General features: G+C 45.6%; 1 protein-coding gene across 1 annotated transcript in view; it reads left to right on the forward strand.

The window, feature by feature from the left end:
- The window catches only part of hmga2 (high mobility group AT-hook 2), a 71,123-nt gene that overhangs the window by 34,178 nt on the left and 10,237 nt on the right, over positions 1-26,708 (forward strand). The window contains exon 4 of the mRNA XM_041258295.1: positions 23,475-23,507. Within this exon, the coding sequence (XP_041114229.1) occupies positions 23,475-23,507 (33 nt within the window). The remainder of the gene's footprint in view (positions 1-23,474; positions 23,508-26,708) is intronic.

Consider the following 26,708-nt stretch of genomic DNA (forward strand, 5'->3'; position numbering starts at 1 on the left):
TTCACATTTTTTTTGTTTTAAAAAGAGGCAGCAGTTATACACATTGAACTAAGCTGGAATGGTATGAGAGAAGGGTTGATCAAACAAATAAAATATCTTTAACCTTTTCTATAGTTTGCTTGCAGTCACAACTCTTGGGTACCTGGCTGGTGAATATGCAGTGCGAGTCAGCGGTATGTTTGTTAATGTTGCTCTGTACCATTAAGTGACTATTGAAGGAGCCTTGAACTGTGGAGGTCTGGAGCTGGTGAGCGGGGAGCCTCCAAAGTGCCTGTCGTTTGCAGAGTATCATGCTACTGCAAATCAGATTAATACAGAGGTTGATTATACTGTTGTGAGCATTAATCATTCTACCTGACACGGAGCAAATAACCTTGGTGCTAACCCTTACAGGGCTAAAAACACAGGGCTGGCTTCAGCTTCAAGAGGCGCAGACCTGCAAACATGCAGAGGGTAATCTTTTTCCTTCTGTAGCGCATGGGTAAATCATACATAATTACAAAGCACTCAATAATGTTAAACTTACACATTCCAAAAGAACCCAGATCATTTCAATGACAAATGTATTTTTCAGTGCCTTTCTTTTTAGCATTTCTAAATGGAAGCAATCCTTCTTAGTCTAGGCATGGAAAAGTGCAGTAGTGTGCAAAATTATTAGAACACTACATTGCTTCTGCAGTTTATTGGACTCCATGCTCGTCTAAAGTACCACCTGTACAAAAGAAAGATTTTGGATACAACTTTAAGAAAAATTCAATCGAATAAGATTTTGAGAGAGTACACAGACACAATGCCAAAAAGATGTGAAGCTGTTATTGATGCCAGAGGGGGCCATACTAACTATTAGCACTGAAGACACGTTCAGACATCGCTTTTAGTTTTTGATTTGTTTCATGTAAGATGTAGTAAATGAATACATTGTTTGTGTGTAAACCTCAACAAATGAAAAATCTTGAGGTGTTCTAATACATTTGTATTTATTTGCAATTTTTTTCTGCTTTTAGAAACATAAACAGAATTTAAATTAAGCAGGTTTGAAAGACAAATAAATTATATAAATATATATAAATACTGCATAGCAGTACAAACAAACTTGATTTACAAAATGTGAATGTCCACAAAATGACCAGATATTTTAAGATGGAACAACGGATTCTTAAAAAAGCGGAATTTGCATTTTTGTATACCGTGTTTTTTTGTGTGCATATTAGCAATTTGAATTGTGTTTGAAACGTGTTTTTTTGGATAAAACACGGCATACTTCACTTTAGGTTTGCAGAGCTGATATATATATATATATATATATATATATATATATTATATATATATATATATATATTACAAAATGTTCTACACAATTAAAAAAAATAAAATAATCTCCTTATTTTTCTCAGAGCAAATGCTGGGAAACAGATTTGACTTCAAACAGCACAGCCTCCCTGAACAGAGGAGATCCAATTGGCTTGAGCCTTTATTTGCTCCAGAATACCCCCAGATCGGCAACAAAGGGCAGCTTGTGCTCCCAGGAATGTTTCACATTCCTCTCTGGAGTAGGCAGTTTTGTTGTCTACAAAGGCCCTTTAGCGAATTCCCCCTGATCACTGGGTTTACCCTTGCTAGGATAGGTGCCATTCATTGCCTGGGCTGCCGTTTCATGGGCCAGGGGCTTTAATGGGATCTTTTCATAATCTGCAAAGCGCAGGAGAGAATTCCAGAGGAGATCACAAAGCCACTGCTGTAGTGATGGAGCTTCCCTGCCATGGACACACATCTATTCTCCACTTCCACGTTTAGAGCCACAGAGCATGTGGCCTGTATTCACCAGCAGGGGAAAGAAAGACTATGTCAGCACTTCACTATTTGTTAAACACTGAATTACAGTTGAGTACAATTTCATTTGTATAAAAAATATATCAGGAAAATGTAAAAACTATCTATCTGGAATGCAGTTTCTGTGAATGTTTTCAATCTAGGCTCGATACCAATATTTAGTTACCTTTTTGTTGCTTGTTAGTAATAGACTTTTGGAAACCAGTATTTTAGTTAATCCTGTAGCATTTTGTCGCTACTGATTACTGTTGCTACCTTGGAATGTTTCTTGTTGGAGAGTACAGTTCAGTATAGAAATGTGTGGCAGGATTATTAGTCAGTTTTATCTTTTTAGGACACTAGGTTTCTACAACTTAAGGGAACCAGGCGTGTTCCCTTCAGGGGTGAGTGGGTCATGGAGAGCCCTGATGGGTTACCTAAGCAGGTACAGCACCAATCTCCTCAAGTCAAATGCTATGCTCATGTCCTCGTGTTTTACTTGCTTAGAAGCCATGTTGTTGACAGTTCCACCCCTATCAACCCCCACTTGGAATGAAGGGGTGGCGGTCGTTTCCACTCTTGCTGGAAGAGTTTACAGCTGGACTGGTTACCTTCAGCCCTGGTTACTTCCAATTGTAGATTCAGTAATGTACTGTACAGTAGTTCTTCCCAAAGTCTTTACGTCTACTATATTAGCATTTGAATGCTGTTCACTATTCTAGTATTATTTTAAATGTTAAAGTTTGCGTTGTACCAGTTAGAGACTTCAATGATCAGACTCACTGAAAAAAAAGGATTGTCAATCACAGCGCAGTTGTCATTCGTAGAACCCTGTGTTATCCTGCTAAAACATCTGTCAGTCAACATTTAATTACCTGTCAATCACCTTATTTAAACCATTGCCAGCTTCCTAATTCTCGTCTTGCTTTTCAGTTTGTGGTTACCACGCAGACTTGCAGAACCAACCTCAAAACAAACCTTTGTTTTCAATCAGGATAAAATGACAACGCACCCGAGGCAGCTTTCGTTTTCATCTGATTCAGATGAAGAATTTTTCTCTCCTTCTGGCAGTCTTCCTCCAACAAATAATCCACGAAAAAGCTTTAACACAAATCCTTCCATCCCCCTTCAACCTCTACTTATCCAGCTCTGCCTGCTGCCATTCCTGTTTGTTGCTCTAAACGCATCAGAACTCTGATTCCAGCGCAATCTTTTACCAAGACTGGCCCGACTCCTGAAAGCTCTGTTTGAAAAAGGATGCCCACTGAAGTAGGAAACGATCGGTCTGCTTTATTTATTTCATACTGTAATTCCATATCGGCTGAGCCTGTTTTTTCCCCTCAAAAGGCAAAGCAGAGATCCAGACTTGTCAGTTAAAGCTCCCTGAAGTACAGGCTCCATTCGCTTCTGATTCAGCTACCACAACCCCTCAGCTCTCAGTTTCACCTGATCCTTCCTCTGATTTTAAATGTTCAGATTTTTAACGATATCAAGCAACTCATTCACCCTCTTTTCCACCTCCATTTCTACACTATCTGAAAGCCTTGATGCGCTTGTTAACTGAATCACTTGCTTGGAACCAGCAGCCATTTCATCCTCATCAGAGACACCAACAGCAGCGCTCTCTTCTCCCGCTGCTTCAGCCACACCCACACCTGGCCTCAAGCTGCCAATCTTCACTCTAGCAACTGCCTCTGGTTCAGGATCCTCTTTTGCTTCAGTCTGTCATCGCAACTCTCTCTCTCTCCTCAACTGAGACGCAATATTATTGAAGGCAAAGACGTTCATTTCGTCTGTATTCTTATTTCTCCAGAATTTCTGGATCACAGTGTAGTTGACTGTGGAGTAGTGATAGTGTAGTGGACTGTTGGAAGGACAATTTTAGTTTGCTACTAAGCTAACTTTTGGATGCCACAGCAGCCCTAAGATCACTTATATCTTGTCTTCTCGCTCTTTCTAAAGCAGCTAAAAATCTTAATTCTCACATTATTATTACAACTGGAGCCAGGAAAGACATTAGGATGTGGTCCTCTCTCTTACACCACTGGAATGGGCTTTCTGTTTTACAAGTATTTAATTTCTGCCCCCCATGACCTCTCATTCCATACGCATGCTTCTTCTATCGGTTTTGGCGGGATTTTTCTTAATCAGTGGTTCTCAGATGTCTGGCTTCCAGAAATCAACAATCTTCCTCCTAGTTTAAATCCACACTCTTACTCGAAGTATTCTCTATCGCCGTTGCAGCCTATCTTTGCAGCCGTTCATCCTCCCCTCTAATTATGCAACTTCTCTGCCAGCTAGTCTGGATTTCGTTTACCAATAATTAGATTTTCAAAGCCCAACACCTTCCAGGTATCACTAATAACTAGGGGTCTACTTAAATCATAGTAAATTTACGTATTTTCACATAAACATCAAATAAACCTAAGTAGACAGTATTTCAGAACACTATAAAGCCTAAAAATAGTGGCATTTGCTTCCTTACTAAAACAGAGTGCTGTCATTTGTTAAAGGCAGGAATGCAGCAGGTTGAAGCGAGGTGGCTGTGCTAGATTGTTTTAGTAATGATTTAACTTGCAGACAGGAATACTTTTTGTCTGGGCTAACTTTCCAGTTTGGTTTCTGAAAGCTGTTAATTTTACGTTTTGTTCAGCAGCCTCTTGATTAATGTGTGATTCTGAAGCTAAATGGCGATCGATCGTATTTTCTCCAAAGACACATTAAGATATGCAAAACAATTACCTCAATCTGCATGTACAGTTTCTTTGGGAAATGTCTTGAAATGATCATCAGCTGAAATATACTTTGCTTTTTCTGTCGTCCATTTCTACTATTTTCCCTTCAATGCTGAAAACTAGATTTTAGCAACCTAAAAATGAAAACAGTGCAGCAACAACATTTGTCCCTCGCCCTACCGCACAGTGCAGGTCACAGAAAAGCAGTACAGACAGAAGGAAGATACATAGTTTGCGTCGCTTGTGGTGTGCAGTAGTTCATTTAAACTGCGTACTTGTCAGGTATGCATTGGCCCCTAAAAGAGGTGAATTTTGCGGTGACCCCTGAATTTCACGATTTCTGAGAAATCAGAGAAATCGAGATTTGGGTAGATCCCTACTAATAACACTGCTAACACTCTTTCTCGTTTACAGATTGCACAATTCAGACGTCTGGCTCCCTCAGCCCAACCTTTCCCTCTACCCATTCCTCCATTCAGTGAACTGGTTTTCAGCTAAAGTCATACACTCGCAATGTTTTGTCATCAGCTCATTCTGAGCCGTCCTTCCTCCCCAATCGCATTGTGCCATTCATCCATATAGCTGCAGCAAACATTAAAATCAACCAGCTCTTCCTCACTGGTGGAATCTTACATCCACTCTTCTCTCCTTGCTATTATTCCACTAAACAAAGTATTGCTAGCATGCCTGGAGTGGGGGCAATCTCTCTGCCAGGACCACCAGAGGTTTCCTCCCACAAAAGACCCCTGGCCCTCTTTATATGTTTATTTCTTATTCTCTTTTCCAATGCTTTTGTTCTCCCTGCGTAGATCACAAGGCTCTCCATGCGGCCTTGGAGCATCAGCTAAGCCTAGCCTCCCTCGATTAGATGACTAAGTAAGCCAGGGAGACCTTGGCTCGTCCTCCTATCCTTCCTTAGTTTCCCCTTGGGGGAAGTCTCTCGCTTCCCAGCCTTGGAGCTCGATCGGTTCGGCCTCACCTCTGCGAGGGAGGTTCTCTGAGTAGTCAAGGGGAAACCCCTATTCTGTTACTATTATATTCTGTCACAAGCACTGTCTTTATTCTAATAGTCCCTTTACACAGGCCTGGCTCCTGCCTCATGAAAACATGATAATCGCAAGTGACAGCAGACAGGGCTTTGAGGTCTAATTCCTGATTGCATTTAATAATCTCGCTTTTTATTGTGCCTCTGCCTTGGGGCCCTGAACAAAGCAGCTAAACTCCCATCGGGAAGCAGCCCTGAGGTCAGGTTTAACGATGTTGGGAGGTGAAGTTGTGCTGGAGATCTGTGTGGAATCATGCAGGGGTCACCAGGGAGGCAGACCTCTCCAATGCTACACCCCACATTCATTTTCCTATTACTTCCACAAAATTGGGTCTCCAAAGAGCAGTGAAAGTAACAGTTACAAAAAAAAAAACAGAATGAAAGCACATGCATGTAAAAAAAAAACAAATGAAAGCACATACATGTAAAAAAAAACAAATGAAAGCACATGCATGTAAAAAAAAAACAAATTAAAGCACATGCATGTAAAAAAAACAAATGAAAGCACATGCATGTAAAATAAATGTCCCTCTCTTCTTTTGGAGGAGGAGGGGGAGGGAGAGGGGCTCCAGAGATGTGTGGATAGGTGATGTAACAAACCAAAGGCTCCTCTGGAGCATGGGTTAATGAGAAAGGAAGCTGAAGAGGGGCCTAGCCATTAGTTACAGACAACCTGTAGATTTCTTAAAAAAAAAGAAAAAGAATGCCTGAGGTACGATGAGAGATGTCTTGAATGATTGGCTTTTACTCTAGCTTGGCCTTAGCACTTTCCTATAATTCTGCCATCCAGACACTAAAGAGCTGGAGTCCACCCCGACTGGCCAGGTTCCAGAGCAGGCCTGTGGGAATAATCCCCAGGGAAACACGCCCGGAACAGCCTGTGGGAACAATCCCCAGGGAAACACACCCGGAACAGCCTGTGGGAACAATCCCCAGGGAAACACGCCCGGAACAGCCTGTGGGAACAATCCCCAGGGAAACACACCCGGAACAGCCTGTGGGAACAATCCCCAGGGAAACATGCCTGGAACAGCCTGTGGGACCAATCCCCAGGGAAACACGCCTGGAACAGCCTGTGGGAACAATCGCCAGTGAAACACACCCAGAACAAAAATACTGCACCATCCTCAGGGAAACACGCCCGGAACACAAATACTGCACCATCCCCAGGGAACACGCCCAAAACACAAATACTGCACCATCCTCAGGAAACACACCTGGAACACAAATACTGCACCATCCCCAGTGAAACACGCCTGGAACACAAATACTGCACCATCCCCCAGAAACACACCCGAAACACAAATACTGCACCATCCCCCCAGAAACACGCCTGGAACACAAATACTGCACCATCCCCCAGAAACACACCCGAAACACAAATACTGCACCATCCCCCAGAAACACGCCCGAAACACAAATACTGCACCATCCCCCAGAAACACGCCCGAAACACAAATACTGCACCATCCCCCAGGAACACGCCTGAAACATAAATACTGCCCCATCCCCAGGAAACACGCCGGGAACACAAATACTGCACCATCCCCCAGAAACACGCCTGAAACACAAATACTGCCCCATCCCCAGGAAACACGCCTGTAATACAAAAACTGCACCATCCCCAGTGAAACACTCCCGGAACACAAATACTGCACCACCCCCCAGAAACACACCCGAAACACAAATACTGCACCATCCCCCAGAAACACACCCGGAACACAAATATTGCACCATCCCCCAGAAACACACCCGAAACACAAATACTGCACCATCCCCCAGAAACACGCCTGGAACACAAATACTGCACCATCCCCCAGAAACACACCCGAAATACAAATACTGCACCATCCCCCAGAAACACACCCGAAACACAAATACTGCACCATCCCCCAGAAACACACCCGAAACACAAATACTGCACCATCCCCCAGAAACACACCCGAAACACAAATACTGCACCATCCCCCAGAAACACGCCCGAAACACAAATACTGCACCATCCCCCAGAAACACACCCGAAACACAAATACTGCACCATCCCCCAGAAACACACCCGAAACACAAATACTGCACCATCCCCCAGAAACACGCCCGAAACACAAATACTGCACCATCCCCCAGAAACACACCCGAAACACAAATACTGCACCATCCCCCAGAAACACACCCGAAACACAAATACTGCACCATCCCCCAGAAACACACCCGAAACACAAATACTGCACCATCCCCCAGAAACACGCCCGAAACACAAATACTGCACCATCCCCCAGAAACACACCCGAAACACAAATACTGCACCATCCCCCAGAAACACACCCGAAACACAAATACTGCACCATCCCCCAGAAACACACCCGAAACACAAATACTGCACCATCCCCCAGAAACATGCCTGAAACACAAATACTGCATCTGGGCTCTGAGGCTCTGACATCTCAATTGTCATTCTGTTTCATTCCTGAGAAATCGCTGAGCTAATTGTTGACACAGGCTCTACAACATGCTAAGACTTCTGTACTGATTGATTGTTTTATCCATAACTTAAACACAAAAAAATATGCTAAGGAATCTTTAATAAATTCAGTGATACGTTTCCACCAATAGTCTTTCTCAATGCCTGCTTCTGATGCATGAGGTATTGTTGCAAATGTATTTTCAAACAGGCTCCTTAACAGCTCCATTCTACTTCATTGTACTACTAAAAAAAATAGCCAAGCATTTACGACTTGTTTTAAAATCTCACTAGAAAGAAAGTGATGCTGTGCGTTATGGGCTCAGGCCTGTGCAAGCACTGTGGTCATGCAGCATTCTCTTTGTAGGATGTTAAATCAGAAGGAAGAGTGAGTAGAAACATTCTCTGTAGGTAGTCAGGACGATCTAACATCACCTTTACTGTGCCAGAAATCCTCGCGCCACGCTTTGCAGCTTCCATCAGTTTGAATGAAAGATAAGTTCTTACAAATTCCAGAAACAAGCAGGCGTATTTAACTTGTGAAATCAGGGATTCCATGCCTCTCCTCATCTTACCTGCACACTGTACGCCACTAAACCCTAATGATTGCCATTGTAGTCAAGGGTTTATTATAGAGCAATATATTAAGAACATAAGAACATAAGAAAGTTTACAAACGAGAGGAGGCCATTCGGCCCATCTTGCTCGTTTGGTTGTTAGTAGCTTATTGATCCCAAAATCTCATCAAGCAGCTTCTTGAAGGATCCCAGGGTGTCAGCTTCAACAACATTACTGGGGAGTTGATTCCAAACCCTCACAATTCTCTGTGTAAAAAAGTGTCTCCTATTTTCTGTTCTGAATGCCCCTTTTTCTAAACTCCATTTGTGACCCCTGGTCCTTGTTTCTTTTTTCAGGCTGAAAAAGTCCCTTGCGTCGACACTGTCAATACCTTTTAGAATTTTGAATGCTTGAATTAGGTCGCCACATAGTCTTCTTTGTTCAAGACTGAACAGATTCAATTCTTTTAGCCTGTCTGCATATGACATGCCTTTTAAGCCCGGAATAATTCTGGTCGCTCTTCTTTGCACTCTTTCTAGAGCAGCAATAACTTTTTTATAGCGAGGTGACCAGAACTGAACACAATATTCAAGATGAGGTCTTACTAGTGTATTGTACAGTTTTAACATTACTTCCCTTGATTTAAATTCAACACTTTTCACAATGTATCCGAGCATCTTGTTAGCCTTTTTTATAGCTTCCCCACATTGTCTAGATGAAGACATTTCTGAGTCAACAAAAACTCCTAGGTCTTTTTCATAGATTCCTTCTCCAATTTCAATATCTCCCATATGATATTTATAATGTACATTTTTATTTCCTGCGTGCAGTACCTTACACTTTTCTCTATTAAATGTCATTTGCCATGTGTCTGCCCAGTTCTGAATCTTGTCTAGATCATTTTGAATGACCTTTGCTGCTGCAACAGTGTTTGCCACTCCTGCTACTTTTGTGTCATCTGCAAATTTAACAAGTTTGCTTACTATACCAGAATCTAAATCATTAATGTAGATTAGGAATAGCAGAGGACCTAATACTGATCCCTGTGGTACACCGCTGGTTACCACACTCCATTCTGAGGTTTTTCCTCTAATCAGTACTTTCTGTTTTCTACATGTTAACCACTCCCTAATCCATGTACATGTGTTTCCTTGAATCCCAACTGCGTTCAGTTTGAGAATTAATCTTTTGTGCGGGACTTTGTCAAAAGCTTTCTGGAAATCTAAATAAACCATGTCATATGCTTTGCAATTATCCATTATGGATGTTGCATCCTCAAAAAAATCAAGCAAGTTAGTTAGACACGATCTCCCTTTCCTAAAACCATGTTGACTGTCTCCCAGTACCCTGTTACCATATAGGTAATTTTCCATTTTGGATCTTATTATAGTTTCCATAAGTTTGCATATAATAGAAGTCAGGCTTACTGGTCTGTAGTTACCTGGTTCAGTTTTGTTTCCCTTTTTGTGGATCGGTATTACGTTTGCAATTTTCCAGTCTATCGGTACCACCCCTGTGTCAAGAGACTGTTGCATGATCTTGGTTAGCGGTTTGTAAATTACTTCTTTCATTTCTTTGAGTACTACTGGGAGGATCTCATCCGGCCCAGGGGATTTGTTTATTTTAAGAGCTCCTAGTCCCTTTAACACTTCTGCCTCAGTTATGCTAAAGTTATTTAAAACTGGATAGGAACTGGATGACATGTGGGGCATGTTGTCAGTATCTTCCTTTGTAAAAACTTGTGAAAAGTAATCATTTAACATATTTGCTATTTTTGTTTCTTCATCTATGATTTTGCCATTTGTATCGCTTAAACATTTAATCTCCTCTTTGAATGTTCTCTTGCTGTTGTAATATTGGAAAAACATTTTGGAATTGGTTTTAGCTCCCTTAGCAATGTTTATTTCTATTTCTCTCTTGGAAATATTATTATTATTATTATTATTATTATTTCTTTATTTTTGATTTAGTAGTCAGCAATTCATTTTTACCCAGTTTTTCTCCCAATTTGAAATGCCCAATTATTTTTAGGCTCAGCCCACCGCTACCACCGCTGACTCGGGAGTGGCGAAGACGTGTGTGTTCGTCTTCGCCGCTCCTGTAAAGGTAAAGGTGATGTTAGATCGTCCTGACTACCTACAGAGAATGTTTCTACTGAGCATTGGAGGACAACGCAGCTCTGGGCAGCTTACAGGCAAGCCTGCAGGCACCTGGCCAGACTACAAGGGTCGCTGGTGCACAGTGAGCCAAAGACACTCTGGCCGACCTAAGCCCGTCTGCCCTGGGCGGTGCTCGGTCAATTGTGCGCCGCCCCCTGGAAGCTTCCGTCTACGGTCGGCTGTGGAATAGCCTGGACTCGAACCAGCGACCTCCAGGCTATAGGGCGCATCCTGCACTTCACTCCTTTACTGGATGTGCCACTTGAGAGCCCCTTAGAGCAATATATTATGATATATAATATTGTATGTTATGATGGATTCAATTAATCTTTTCTATATACGGTCTAATGCTATTTTCATTTAGCACAAGCCAAAAGTAGCTACAGATCAAACAGTTATAAAAGTTTCCCATGGTAAAAGCACAGTGTAATAATAGCTCAGTGCTTTACAAGTATGAGAACAGTACTGTGAATACGTTTGAAGAGAAGTGGTATCTGTATATAGAGCTCAGCAGTGTAAGTAAACACAGTAAGTAAGCAGTGCTTTCACCTTGCATCTGAGAGGCACAAGCCTGTTGTGTATCATATGGTACTGGATTTGTCAACAGCACAGCGTTTCATTGTGTTGGAGGACCAGCTCCCACACTGAAAAGGAGTTCAAATAGCTGAGTGTCAGATGTGCCCCTGGGGCTGGGGGCAGTGCTGCACAGCACTTCTAGAAGAAGCAGGCCACTGTCAGAGTGTGAGTTCATAAAGGAACACTGAGGTAGGTAAGATACCGGGCAGTAACCACATGCATTTACATGAGTGTTATGCTGCATGCTATCCAGACAATACGCAGCCCAGTAGATTTGGAACCACTGTGGTTCCATTCACCAGCTTCATCCCATTGTAGCTGCTGTTGTGCTAATAATTGGACATTTCTAAATTGGGGAGAAAACGATAAAACTAATTGGCGACTACTAAATTAAAAAAAACAAAAAAAAAACAAAAAAAAAACAATATGAAGATAAAGAAGCTGACAAATTAGGAATGTTAGTGTGCCAAGACTGCAGCTCTCCTGACCTCAGCATTCTTATATGTAGCTTTGGCCCTGGCAAAGGAAATGAGCACATGTGGCTATCCAAGTGAGAGAAGAGCCTGGTGTTCAAGAGCCGCTGTGTTCTCTGCAAGGACCGTGAAGTGTGCTGCAGGCAGGGTTGAGACACTTGTTGACGAGGCATGTCTGAAACGGCTCCAGAAAACAGAAAAAGCCTTCAGTGAGTCTTGGAGGAAAGGATCCTCACACAGATTCACGGGCCAGCGCTTATCTGTTCCATCGACGCATTGACTTGGCAGTGTGGCAAGAACTTGCAGTATCCATAGCATTTAAAACACATTTGTAATTGGCCATTTTGATATGAATGTTTCGTAACTTCAGGTAAATGATAAAATCTTTTACATTTTTTTTTGACTGTTTCAGCTAGTCCCTTGTTCATAGTTCACTGAAAAAGGCACTAGCTGAAACGTTTGTCTCCTTCACTTCATTTCTTACACAGTAGTCATACCTTATTATGTGCTTTCCAGTGATTCCAAAGGCAATGTGTCATACTGCACTGCTTGTATAAAAAAAATAATGATTGCCAATTTAATAGAGCTTAGAAAAAAGATTGTAAGTGTTCAGCCCTGGTTTCATGGTAAAACTATTTCATGATATAAACATGAAGTCACGGTCATCCCAGTAGTGTATTGGATGTCCCTTGTTTGAGTGACTTGCTCAGTGCTTCTTCAAGGCCCATTATAGAGCATGGCCACCCTCACGCCCAGTGTACCAGGCAATGGCACAGGCAGTGTACCAGGCAATGCTCTGTGCTAATGAATCCCCTCGGAGAGAAGTGCTGGGGGAAGGCAGGGCCGCCAGCAACATGCCAAGTCTAGATTATTGTGGGAATGGCATTGAGAGGCGGGGTGTAAAGTATGCACATCTTTCATTGCGGGCTGTTTGTCTTGTTTGTGTGATGGTCAGTGACCATGAAATGCCAGGAGAAGGAGGACAGAGGCCCCTCCCTCCCTCTCTCCCTCTCCCTTGCTTCTCTGTATCTCCAGCAGCGATCCTGAAGCCTGACGTAATGTAAGGGGGTGATGAAAACCGGGTGAAAAAGAAGGAGCATTTCAACACCAGAATTAGGGTGGTTGGTTTTTCACTTCTACTGACTGTCTGCATTCTGCGCTTTCTTCATGGAACAGGGTTCATCATGACCTTTCATGAAATCCTGTTCCTACTTTCTAGCATTGAGAATATTGATCGACTGGGTGCAATCTGTGAATATGTAGACAGGGTATTATGAAGCCAGGTAAAAACATATGTGAAATGGAAAAAAGAATGCAAAAACAAATCATAAAAATATGTTTTATTTCAAAATTCATCAGTTTTTTTTTTTTTTTTTTTTAAAGTAGACATTCACAGTGACATTTTTAATTTCTCTCACCTTTATCTTTACCGCTAACACTAACCCTAACCCTATTTCTATTATGTTTGCAATCACCCTGCTCAAAACAAGATCAAAGCATGTTAGGGACAGATATAAAGAAAACATATGTTCAATACTCAATACTGGAGAAACAGAGCCTAGAACAACACAAAGTGATTGCAAACGTATTATAATATACTCAATACTGGAGAAACGGAGCCTAGAACAACACAAAGTGATTGCAAACATATTGTAATATACCAGTACTCAGTACTGGAGAAACAAAGCCTAGAACAACACAGAATGATTGCAAACATATTAAAAATGTAATAAAGCTGCCTACTCTGGAAAAGGGGCTTTATCTACTTTAAATTAAAAAGCGCCATCCCTTTATCAGCTCCCAGACAAGGTAGATATTATAATGAAACAAAGGGTTGCAATGTTTAATTGTTACTTTACCATTTTGACAAAATTTTAAAAATGAATGCAATTTCTCACACTCACCTTCCAGTGCTCAGTTCATTAATCATACACTGTTAGTAGTAAATGATAACTTGATTACAGCGTGCACTTGCAAGACTTCCTTTAGTAAAAGATTGCCTTGCTCCAACAGTAGTCTAATGTCACCTTTCCCTTACACTGTGAGCAGGCTGGCATCTGTTTTAACTTAAAAAGCAGGAGCATTTCATTAATGGTTTGGAAAAAGCTTTTTTCTCACTTCATAGTGACTGAATTGTTTGTAGTTTCAAATGCAGAACAAGCAAGACTTGCATACTGTGGGACTATCAGATTCTGTGTTTGGAGTGCTTGTGTAGGTAGAGCAACTACAAAAACAAGAAAGAGAGAAAAAAGAAAACTTTCCAGTTTTACACCCTAGAGCTTAACTGACCTGACGGTTGCTATTTGCGCATCTTCAAATTGTTTTCACACGTTGAAGTGCTGTGCTGCTTCCCCTTCTGAACCTTGTTTTTATTCTCCTAACTGTATGAATTGCGATGTGCTGAAAGTCGGACAACCTTTACTTTGATCATGAGGAAAAAAGGTTTGAGGCGGTGCATTCTTCATGTGAACTAGCTGCAGGGGTTCCCCCATTCTTACCTTTCCTTTCCTTTCACACCCATGAACCCTGGGCAGCTATTTGGGGATTCAGGTCAGGCGCTGCTGTCAGATATGTTTGGGGGGCGGGGGGTGGGCACTGCATGCAGGTGATGGATAGCGTCAGCAAGAGGCAAAAGAAAGACAACCTCATTCCTTCCCGTTTGCAAGTACAAAATATATAAATAGAGACAGAGCCCTTGCTTTTTGCATGTTGTTTATTTATGTGTTGGCGTGGTAACAGCTGCAGGTCGGGGTTAACCCTTTAGCGTCCAAACTAGGGATGGAAATAAGACTCCCGTTGCATAGCAGTTCGAGCCATTCTTGGTTTTACTATACAGTAAGTTAAATAAGACACACCTGTTAATTATACACTGTGGCTAATCAAGCTCATAATAAACCCGGAATGGGTGTAAATATTCTTGATATCAGTGGGCATTCCAAATTTGGAAACATTTTCAGCTGTCTTACATTTTTATTTAATTTTTTTTTTAATTAAAATCAATTTCTGTCTAAATATCTCTCACTGATGTAGATTTGAAGTTTAAGGCCGATGCTGGTAAAATGAAAGTACTTTCTCAGTGTAGCCTGTGTGTAGTAACCGAACCATGTGATATTAGCTGTGGAAAACAAATAAAAACATCAAAATGCTTTGGAAAGGTTTTGCCCATGGCTGGCTTGAAAAATGACAGTTTTGTGTCCTTGTGGTGTCTGATTCCTGTGGGTTCATGCCATCAAATATCCAGCAATGCTTGCAGAAATCCAGACAATGATAGTTTTAGATCTGCCATAATGGGTGCTATTTACAAATCGTTATTAATTCAGGCATTAGGCAGTTATTACATTTGGGAGGCTAATTACCAGAAACTCGCCCTGCCTTCCTGCAGTTCTGTGGTCTGTGAAAGAATGGCACTTGAGTTATCTGTGTAGGACACAAGAGTGTTGTAGAGGGGTGATTCAGAACCACACATCCAATGCTGTGAATGGTGCTGTGTGAGGAGAGGACTTCTAATGCCTCTGGTATTTGTGTATTCTGAGTCGCAGCAGTTTTGTGCATTAGGAAGAAAAAATCAAGCTCAAAAGATCTTTTTATCCTGTGCAAGGCTTGTGTTTGGTATGTAGAATAGTATTATCTGATTTAACCCAAGCTAAACAATTTGCACAGTCATTTTTCACTTCCCCATGCTTTTGCCACTTTGCACTTACCGTAATTTGCCACGGTTTGCCATGTAAATGCTTTACCATGCTTTACCATGCTTTACCATGCTTTCACTGTGCTTTATTACACTTTGCTGTGCTTTTACAATATAAGAAATGGGCCCACAGCTTAGCAAAATGGGTTTGGGTTGAGGGAGGTCATTAGCGGGATGTCATGCGGTGGACAAAAGGGAGCCTAAAGCCACACACTTACAACACAGTGAGGGGAGGAGAGCCTTGGACCGGGTCACAGCCACACACTTACAACACAGTGAGGGGAGGAGAGCTTGGACCGGGTCACAGCCACACACTTACAACACAGTGAGGGGAGGAGAGCCTTGGACCGGGTCACAGCCACACACTTACAACACAGTGAGGGGAGGAGAGCCTTGGACCGGGTCACAGCCACACACTTACAACACAGTGAGGGGAGGAGAGCCTTGGACCGGGTCACAGCCACACACTTACAACACAGTGAGGGGAGGAGAGCCTTGGACCGGGTCACAGCCACACACTTACAACACAGTGAGGGGAGGAGAGCCTTGGACCGGGTCACAGCCACACACTTACAACACAGTGAGGGGAGGAGAGCCTTGGACCGGGTCACAGCCACACACTTACAACACAGTGAGGGGAGGAGAGCCTTGGACCGGGTCACAGCCACACACTTACAACACAGTGAGGGGAGGAGAGCCTTGGACCGGGTCACAGCCACACACTTACAACACAGTGAGGGGAGGAGAGCCTTGGACCGGGTCACAGCCACACACTTACAACACAGTGAGGGGAGGAGAGCCTTGGACCGGGTCACAGCCACACACTTACAACACAGTGAGGGGAGGAGAGCCTTGGACCGGGTCACAGCCACACACTTACAACACAGTGAGGGGAGGAGAGCCTTGGACCGGGTCACAGCCACACACTTACAACACAGTGAGGGGAGGAGAGCCTTGGACCGGGTCACAGCCACACACTTACAACACAGTGAGGGGAGGAGAGCCTTGGACCGGGTCACAGCCACACACTTACAACACAGTGAGGGGAGGAGAGCCTTGGACCGGGTCACAGCCACACACTTACAACACAGTGAGGGGAGGAGAGCCTTGGACCGGGTCACAGCCACACACTTACAACACAGTGAGGGGAGGAGAGCCTTGGACCGGGTCACAGCCACACACTTACAACACAGTGAGGGGAGGAGAGCCTTGGACCGGGTCACAGCCACACACTTACAACACAGTGAGGGGAGGAGAGCCTTGGACCGGGTCACAGCCACACACTTACAACACAGTGAGGGGAGGAGAGGCTTGGACCGGGTCACAGCCACACACTTACAACACAGTGAGGGGAGGAGAGCCTTGGACCGGGTCACAGCCACACACTTACAACACAGTGAGGGGAGGAGAGCCTTGGACCGGGTCACAGCCACACACTTACAACACAGTGAGGGGAGGAGAGCCTTGGACCGGGTCACAGCCACACACTTACAACACAGTGAGGGGAGGAGAGCCTTGGACCGGGTCACAGCCACACACTTACAACACAGTGAGGGGAGGAGAGCCTTGGACCGGGTCACAGCCACACACTTACAACACAGTGAGGGGAGGAGAGCCTTGGACCGGGTCACAGCCACACACTTACAACACAGTGAGGGGAGGAGAGCCTTGGACCGGGTCACAGCCACACACTTACAACACAGTGAGGGGAGGAGAGCCTTGGACCGGGTCACAGCCACACACTTACAACACAGTGAGGGGAGGAGAGCCTTGGACCGGGTCACAGCCACACACTTACAACACAGTGAGGGGAGGAGAGCCTTGGACCGGGTCACAGCCACACACTTACAACACAGTGAGGGGAGGAGAGCCTTGGACCGGGTCACAGCCACACACTTACAACACAGTGAGGGGAGGAGAGCCTTGGACCGGGTCACAGCCACACACTTACAACACAGTGAGGGGAGGAGAGCCTTGGACCGGGTCACAGCCACACACTTACAACACAGTGAGGGGAGGAGAGCCTTGGACCGGGTCACAGCCACACACTTACAACACAGTGAGGGGAGGAGAGCCTTGGACCGGGTCACAGCCACACACTTACAACACAGTGAGGGGAGGAGAGCCTTGGACCGGGTCACAGCCACACACTTACAACACAGTGAGGGGAGGAGAGCCTTGGACCGGGTCACAGCCACACACTTACAACACAGTGAGGGGAGGAGAGCCTTGGACCGGGTCACAGCCACACACTTACAACACAGTGAGGGGAGGAGAGCCTTGGACCGGGTCACAGCCACACACTTACAACACAGTGAGGGGAGGAGAGCCTTGGACCGGGTCACAGCCACACACTTACAACACAGTGAGGGGAGGAGAGCCTTGGACCGGGTCACAGCCACACACTTACAACACAGTGAGGGGAGGAGAGCCTTGGACCGGGTCACAGCCACACACTTACAACACAGTGAGGGGAGGAGAGCCTTGGACCGGGTCACAGCCACACACTTACAACACAGTGAGGGGAGGAGAGCCTTGGACCGGGTCACAGCCACACACTTACAACACAGTGAGGGGAGGAGAGCCTTGGACCGGGTCACAGCCACACACTTACAACACAGTGAGGGGAGGAGAGCCTTGGACCGGGTCACAGCCACACACTTACAACACAGTGAGGGGAGGAGAGCCTTGGACCGGGTCACAGCCACACACTTACAACACAGTGAGGGGAGGAGAGCCTTGGACCGGGTCACAGCCACACACTTACAACACAGTGAGGGGAGGAGAGCCTTGGACCGGGTCACAGCCACACACTTACAACACAGTGAGGGGAGGAGAGCCTTGGACCGGGTCACAGCCACACACTTACAACACAGTGAGGGGAGGAGAGCCTTGGACCGGGTCACAGCCACACACTTACAACACAGTGAGGGGAGGAGAGCCTTGGACCGGGTCACAGCCACACACTTACAACACAGTGAGGGGAGGAGAGCCTTGGACCGGGTCACAGCCACACACTTACAACACAGTGAGGGGAGGAGAGCCTTGGACCGGGTCACAGCCACACACTTACAACACAGTGAGGGGAGGAGAGCCTTGGACCGGGTCACAGCCACACACTTACAACACAGTGAGGGGAGGAGAGCCTTGGACCGGGTCACAGCCACACACTTACAACACAGTGAGGGGAGGAGAGCCTTGGACTGGACCACAGCCACACACTTACAACACAGTGAGGGGAGGAGAGCCTTGGACCGGGTCACAGCCACACACTTACAACACAGTGAGGGGAGGAGAGCCTTGGACCGGGTCACAGCCACACACTTACAACACAGTGAGGGGAGGAGAGCCTTGGACCGGGTCACAGCCACACACTTACAACACAGTGAGGGGAGGAGAGCCTTGGACCGGGTCACAGCCACACACTTACAACACAGTGAGGGGAGGAGAGCCTTGGACCGGGTCACAGCCACACACTTACAACACAGTGAGGGGAGGAGAGCCTTGGACCGGGTCACAGCCACACACTTACAACACAGTGAGGGGAGGAGAGCCTTGGACCGGGTCACAGCCACACACTTACAACACAGTGAGGGGAGGAGAGCCTTGGACCGGGTCACAGCCACACACTTACAACACAGTGAGGGGAGGAGAGCCTTGGACCGGGTCACAGCCACACACTTACAACACAGTGAGGGGAGGAGAGCCTTGGACCGGGTCACAGCCACACACTTACAACACAGTGAGGGGAGGAGAGCCTTGGACCGGGTCACAGCCACACACTTACAACACAGTGAGGGGAGGAGAGGCTTGGACCGGGTCACAGCCACACACTTACAACACAGTGAGGGGAGGAGAGCCTTGGACCGGGTCACAGCCACACACTTACAACACAGTGAGGGGAGGAGAGCCTTGGACCGGGTCACAGCCACACACTTACAACACAGTGAGGGGAGGAGAGGCTTGGACCGGGTCACAGCCACACACTTACAACACAGTGAGGGGAGGAGAGCCTTGGACCGGGTCACAGCCACACACTTACAACACAGTGAGGGGAGGAGAGCCTTGGACCGGGTCACAGCCACACACTTACAACACAGTGAGGGGAGGAGAGCCTTGGACCGGGTCACAGCCACACACTTACAACACAGTGAGGGGAGGAGAGCCTTGGACCGGGTCACAGCCACACACTTACAACACAGTGAGGGGAGGAGAGCCTTGGACCGGGTCACAGCCACACACTTACAACACAGTGAGGGGAGGAGAGCCTTGGACCGGGTCACAGCCACACACTTACAACACAGTGAGGGGAGGAGAGCCTTGGACCGGGTCACAGCCACACACTTACAACACAGTGAGGGGAGGAGAGCCTTGGACCGGGTCACAGCCACACACTTACAACACAGTGAGGGGAGGAGAGCCTTGGACCGGGTCACAGCCACACACTTACAACACAGTGAGGGGAGGAGAGCCTTGGACCGGGTCACAGCCACACACTTACAACACAGTGAGGGGAGGAGAGCCTTGGACCGGGTCACAGCCACACACTTACAACACAGTGAGGGGAGGAGAGCCTTGGACCGGGTCACAGCCACACACTTACAACACAGTGAGGGGAGGAGAGCCTTGGACCGGGTCACAGCCACACACTTACAACACAGTGAGGGGAGGAGAGCCTTGGACCGGGTCACAGCCACACACTTACAACACAGTGAGGGGAGGAGAGCCTTGGACCGGGTCACAGCCACACACTTACAACACAGTGAGGGGAGGAGAGCCTTGGACCGGGTCACAGCCACACACTTACAACACAGTGAGGGGAGGAGAGCCTTGGACCGGGTCACAGCCACACACTTACAACACAGTGAGGGGAGGAGAGCCTTGGACCGGGTCACAGCCACACACTTACAACACAGTGAGGGGAGGAGAGCCTTGGACCGGGTCACAGCCACACACTTACAACACAGTGAGGGGAGGAGAGCCTTGGACCGGGTCACAGCCACACACTTACAACACAGTGAGGGGAGGAGAGCTTGGACCGGGTCACAGCCACACACTTACAACACAGTGAGGGGAGGAGAGCCTTGGACCGGGTCACAGCCACACACTTACAACACAGTGAGGGGAGGAGAGCCTTGGACCGGGTCACAGCCACACACTTACAACACAGTGAGGGGAGGAGAGGCTTGGACCGGGTCACAGCCACACACTTACAACACAGTGAGGGGAGGAGAGCCTTGGACCGGGTCACAGCCACACACTTACAACACAGTGAGGGGAGGAGAGCCTTGGACCGGGTCACAGCCACACACTTACAACACAGTGAGGGGAGGAGAGGCTTGGACCGGGTCACAGCCACACACTTACAACACAGTGAGGGGAGGAGAGCCTTGGACCGGGTCACAGCCACACACTTACAACACAGTGAGGGGAGGAGAGGCTTGGACCGGGTCACAGCCACACACTTACAACACAGTGAGGGGAGGAGAGCCTTGGACTGGGTCACAGCCACACACTTACAACACAGTGAGCGAAGGACTGCCTTGGACTGGACCACAGCCACACACTTACAACACAGTGAGGGGAGGAGAGCTTGGACCGGGTCACAGCCACACACTTACAACACAGTGAGGGGAGGAGAGCCTTGGACCGGGTCACAGCCACACACTTACAACACAGTGAGGGGAGGAGAGCCTTGGACTGGGTCACAGCCACACACTTACAACACAGTGAGGGGAGGAGAGCTTGGACCGGGTCACAGCCACACACTTACAACACAGTGAGGGGAGGAGAGCCTTGGACCGGGTCACAGCCACACACTTACAATACAGTGAGGGGAGGAGAGCCTTGGACTGGACCACAGCCACACTCTTGCAACACAGTGAGGGGAGGAGAGCTTGGACCGGGTCACAGCCTCACACTTATCACACAGTGAGGGGAGGAGAGCCTTGGACCGGGTCGCATGCAGGTTTCTCATTTCGCGGGTACAAGAAAATATTATCTTAATTCAAAATCATAGAGTAATGTAAAGCTGAAGTCCTGTGTTCTCCTACTATTGATAGATAGATGGTAGTTGATTTTAAATACTGAATGTATTAATTTTTCAGTTTTGATATAGTTAAGCTATTGTATGTACACTGTATGTATTTATGTACATATATGTATGTGTAAATGTACATGCATGTATTTATGTACAGCATGAATGTATGTACTGTATGCATGAGCATGTGCAGAGCCAAGTCAGAGTAAAACTATTTTCTGTACTGTACTGGGGTATATAAATATATTACAGGGCCAAAATAAGATTTTCTAACTATCAGAAGTACACTTTCATATTACATTTTATCATATGGCGTGCTGGAATGCAGTGCTTCTGGGTATTGAACAAAAAATTGCATTGTGTTAGGAGATAACAGTGTGCAAGCCCTTTTTTATGAATGGCAGCTGAAATGTGTTTCACACAACATGTTCTGCAAAAACCATTCACAAAAAAAAAAAAATTGAAGCCAAGGCATAGTCTGTTTTTAGCCAGCTGATGATGCGAAAGTCTTGGAAAACGCATTGGCAGCTGCACCCTCAAACAGCACAGAGAACTATCCGAGGACGAGTGTTTGTTTGGTGTTCTGCAGAAAGGGCAGCCGGTAGAATCACAGTGACATATAACAGGCAGGGTGCCAGATCTGGCCTGGATTCAGATATTGTCTTTCCCTTCATTGAACTGTCAGGGGCCTCATTCTTGGAAAAATGTTGGCGAGGTGGTAGCCCTCGTAGAGGGCTTTCTGTGAGGTGCAGAGAAGTCTCTGTGTGTGTGTGTGTGTGTGTGTCTGCAGGGATGTGTGTGTGTGGGGGTGTTTGCAGGGATGTGTGAGAGTGTGTGTGTGTGCAGGGATGTGTGTGTGTGTGTGTGTGTGTGTACAGGGTGTGTGTGTGTGTGTGTGTACAGGGATATGTGTGTGTGTGTGTGTGTGTGTGCAGGGATGTGTGTGTGTGTGTGTGTGTGTGTGTGTGTGTGTGTGTGTGTGTGGATGTGTGTGTGTGTGTGTGTGTGTGTGTGTGCGTGCGTGCGTGTGCGCGAGCGCAGGGGTCACATGAATACAGCGCCCGCAGCCAAGAAATGCTGGGATTTCAAGAGCTGTGGGAGCCAGACAGCCAAGGAGGAATGTGTGGGGGCTGTTTGATGTGGTTCGGTAGTAAACGTGCATGCAGGTGTAATCAAAGAGGAAATAAAAGAGTGTGGGAAAAAGGGATAAAGGACAGGGATCAGCAAACAAGGGCATGCGGTTTGTGGACAGAATCAGTTTCTTCTCATTTCTGGTTTTATTTAAGGGCAGACGGGCAGCCCGTGCTTTAAGCTATGCCAACAGGGCTGCCCCTGGAAAGTGGTTTGATCGAATATGCACAAGGAGTTCTCGGCTCAGATTCTCCCTTATGAAATAGGTGACTTCCGATCCTGTTTCCACACAAACCAGTGAAGCAGGCTTGCATGCAATGGGGCTTTAGAGCAACCACTGTCCAGGTCATTACAATAGCACTCGGGTATGGAGAATATACGCAGTGGAATTTGGTTATAGTATACAAACCTTCTTCCACCTGTCAGTCAGTAAATGCACACCTGTCTATACTGTACAATACTGTTACATGTATGTCGGCATGCTCTGCTTGGGGCATTGTAGTTTGTTGTAAATGAGGTACAGTGCTTTTTTGATGCAAAATTATGTTTCAGGCAACAAATTGCAGGGGTTCAGTAATGTGTGTATTTTCATTCAGATTAGTTTAGCTGCAATCCTGTAGCAGGTGTATCCTGTACTAGCAGCCCTTCACCCTCTCAGGCACGACCCGTGTCTGAAATGAATGTGTGAGGACGGATGTACAGTGTGGGGTTTAGAACCTCTCTTTCACATTGTATCCTTTCATATGCAGATTATGAACAATATAAGAGTCTTTTTTCACACTGTTTTTTTTTTCTCTTACAGCCTCAGCAAGTGGTCCAAAAGAAGCCTGCTCAGGTGGGTGATCTGAACTCTTTAACTGATTCACTGTTGAAACGCAGCAGAATTCAAGCTGTGTCTGCCTGTCTGTCTGTGTGTGTGCCTGTCTGTCTGCTTGTCTGTCTGTCTGTTGGTCTGCCTTTCTGCCTCTGTCTGCTTAAATAAGTCATGAGGTGAGTAATGCCTTAATAACCACATTAAAACACTTCCAAATAACATTTTTGAAATAATATAATAACTTAATAACTAATCAAATTATTTAAATTATTGAGTCAGAGTGCTGGATTTGAACCAATCTTCAAGTTTATCTATATAATAATAATAATAATAATAATAATAATAATAATAATAATAATAGGCCTGTAAAGTATATACATGATTTGTTTACACTTTTACGTTTGAAAATAAAAAAAGACAACAAAAGTAATCTCCAAATGCAACATTTAGCCACCTGGTGGCGCTGTGTGCTTAAAATAACACCAACATTAATACCTTAAAAGGGAACTGGTTTTAACTGTGGCATCCAGCTTCTTTAGCTTGTCTTCATGTTTCTCCTTTGTTCACATCCCTTTAACAGCAGAGGTGAGCATGCTTACTGCAGCCTGTTGCATGTGGTGACGCACAGATCCATCTTACAGGATAGAGATCCATACTGCTGCACAGTATACAAGAAGATAGTACCTGCAACAAAAATACATTGACACTAAAACTAGCTAAACAGGAGTTTCCCTATGAAAGTTACAATTTGCACAGTAATTTTGTAAGTTTCCCATGCTTTTCCCATGGTCATTGTATGCATTTACCATAGTGTGTCTTGGTTTGCCATGTTTTTTAATATGCTTTTAAATGCTTACCTAAGCTTTACCATGCTTTCACTATGCTTTATTACACTTTGCTATGATTTTACCATGGTAAACTTTAAAAAATCAGAGAGAGAGAGAGAGAGAGAGAGAGAGAGGAGAAAGGAGAAATGGAAAGAGCACATCGTGTTTCAGAGCAGGAATTAACAACAAGATCATGAGCTCATGCAGCCTTCCTAATCTTGGCTGTCTGAGGGAAGAATGAGACCTACATGGAGGATAATGTAAATCTTACACTACATTCACAAGAATCTCTTTCCGTTTCCATCTGTTTCCTTTCAAATACCCTCCCACATGGATATTCCATGTGACAGTCTGGATCATTTCAGGAAAGTACCCTATTTTTAAGTTTATGTTAGGATGGCTTTGTGCTATATTGAGGGCAACTGATTGCCGTGAAGGATATATCATCTCAGGTGCTAACCTTGCATTTGATAGCAGGAGTTTGGTTTCCACAGTGCGCACAATCAGCCTTGGGTCTGTGATTAGCTTTGCCCTGAAGAAAACTGACAATCACCTTTCTTCACTGCAAATAAAACCACCTGTTGTTTTTATAATGGCCAAGAACATTATTAGAGACACCATAAAACTAGCAGTAATAATCCCGGTATCAAAGGCAGCAGTCACACCGTTTTATTCTCTGCTGAGCACTGCGCCAGATGGGGCTGGAAATCCTATGACCTGAGAACTTGCGCTTAACTGTAGGAAAATTCCAGTTGTTTTATGATTAAATTATATCCTTGCAACTGCACCTGCCAAATTAAGTAACAACAGTGTGAGTGTCTAAAGCAGTGTGAAAATATTGATGTTACTGTAGAGTACGAACAGGGCACTGGAGCTCTGAAAATCTATTGTCTCTTATTATTCCTGCCGCAGAAATCCGTTCTGCGAAAGGTAGTTTCCAGTACAACTTTACAGTTTATTTGGAAGCTACACCGAGAAATAAATTATCGTGCCATTTCCAAATAACATCTGATAACAGGTCTCTGAAATGTCAAGTTAGAGTTACAGCAATAAGAGAAATTTACCTGGATTTTGGTTTGCTGTTGAAACTTTATACTAAAGTTATTTTCTGCTCACGTATGCAGAATGCCAGTGGAAAACCAGAAATAAAAACATGCAGTAGATTTCCACAGGCGGTCAGAGAATTTGAACCCCCCCCCCCCCGCTGCTTCCCCCCAGCTCTCCTCAGTACCCCCTCCCCCTTCCCAGTCCTCCCCCTTGCAAAGTGGTCTTCATTTTCTTTGTGTGGCAGTTACAGAAATAGCTTTGAGCTGTTCAGTGTTTGGCTGCCTCAAAGCTGCAGCTTATAAAAATGTCCCTGTGCACGTCCGCTTTGAAAGGCTCTTTATCTTACATCATGAAAGCCCTGTCCAGAGGGTAAGCCTGCCTGACCCAGAAGCTGACAGTTGGGTTTCCCACATAGCAGAGGTCTAATGAGCGGTGCGCTACTACAGGTTACAATGTTTCACTTCTCCTTCTCCTTCACTTCAAAGCGTCAGGAGGGCTGGGGAATAAGGTATAAACAAGTGGCTATCTGTGTGGAGTAAGAGCAGGGCTGCAGCAGGAATGTGTTTCACTGACTTGACACTGGATTCCTTTGGCAGTTAAGACGTGATTCTGTTTTCTCATGCTGGAGCATGTATTTAATGACAACTTAGAATTTCCCTTATCTTATCTTTATCATAGGGATAAAGGGTGAAAAAAATGGTACCGATTATCCTAACTCATGTTTTAACATTCTCCCGTCCAGTGTGAGTGAGCAGGTCTGTGTGATGACTCCAGTGTGAGTGAGCAGGTCTGTGTGATGACTCCAGTGTGAGTGAGCAGGTCTGTGTGATGACTCCAGTGTGAGTGAGCAGGTCTGTGTGATGACTCCAGTGTGAGTGAGCAGGTCTGTGTGATGACTCCAGTGTGAGTGAGCAGGTCTGTGTGATGACTCCAGTGTGAGTGAGCAGGTCTGTGTGATGACTCCAGTGTGAGTGAGCAGGTTTGTGTGATGACTCCAGTGTGAGTGAGCAGGTCTGTGTGATGACTCCAGTGTGAGTGAGCAGGTCTGTGTGATGACTCCAGTGTGAGTGAGCAGGTCTGTGTGATGACTCCAGTGTGAGTGAGCAGGTCTGTGTGATGACTCCAGTGTGAGTGAGCAGGTCTGTGTGATGACTCCAGTGTGAGTGAGCAGGTCTGTGTGATGACTCCAGTGTGAGTAATCAGGTCTGTGTGATGACTCCAGTGTGAGTGAGCAGGTCTGTGTGATGACTCCAGTGTGAGTGAGCAGGTCTGTGTGATGACTCCAGTGTGAGTGAGCAGGTCTGTGTGATGACTCCAGTGTGAGTGAGCAGGTCTGTGTGATGACTCC

The sequence above is a fragment of the Polyodon spathula genome, chromosome 8 (genome assembly GCF_017654505.1).
Source record: "Polyodon spathula isolate WHYD16114869_AA chromosome 8, ASM1765450v1, whole genome shotgun sequence".
Classification (NCBI taxonomy): domain Eukaryota; kingdom Metazoa; phylum Chordata; class Actinopteri; order Acipenseriformes; family Polyodontidae; genus Polyodon; species Polyodon spathula.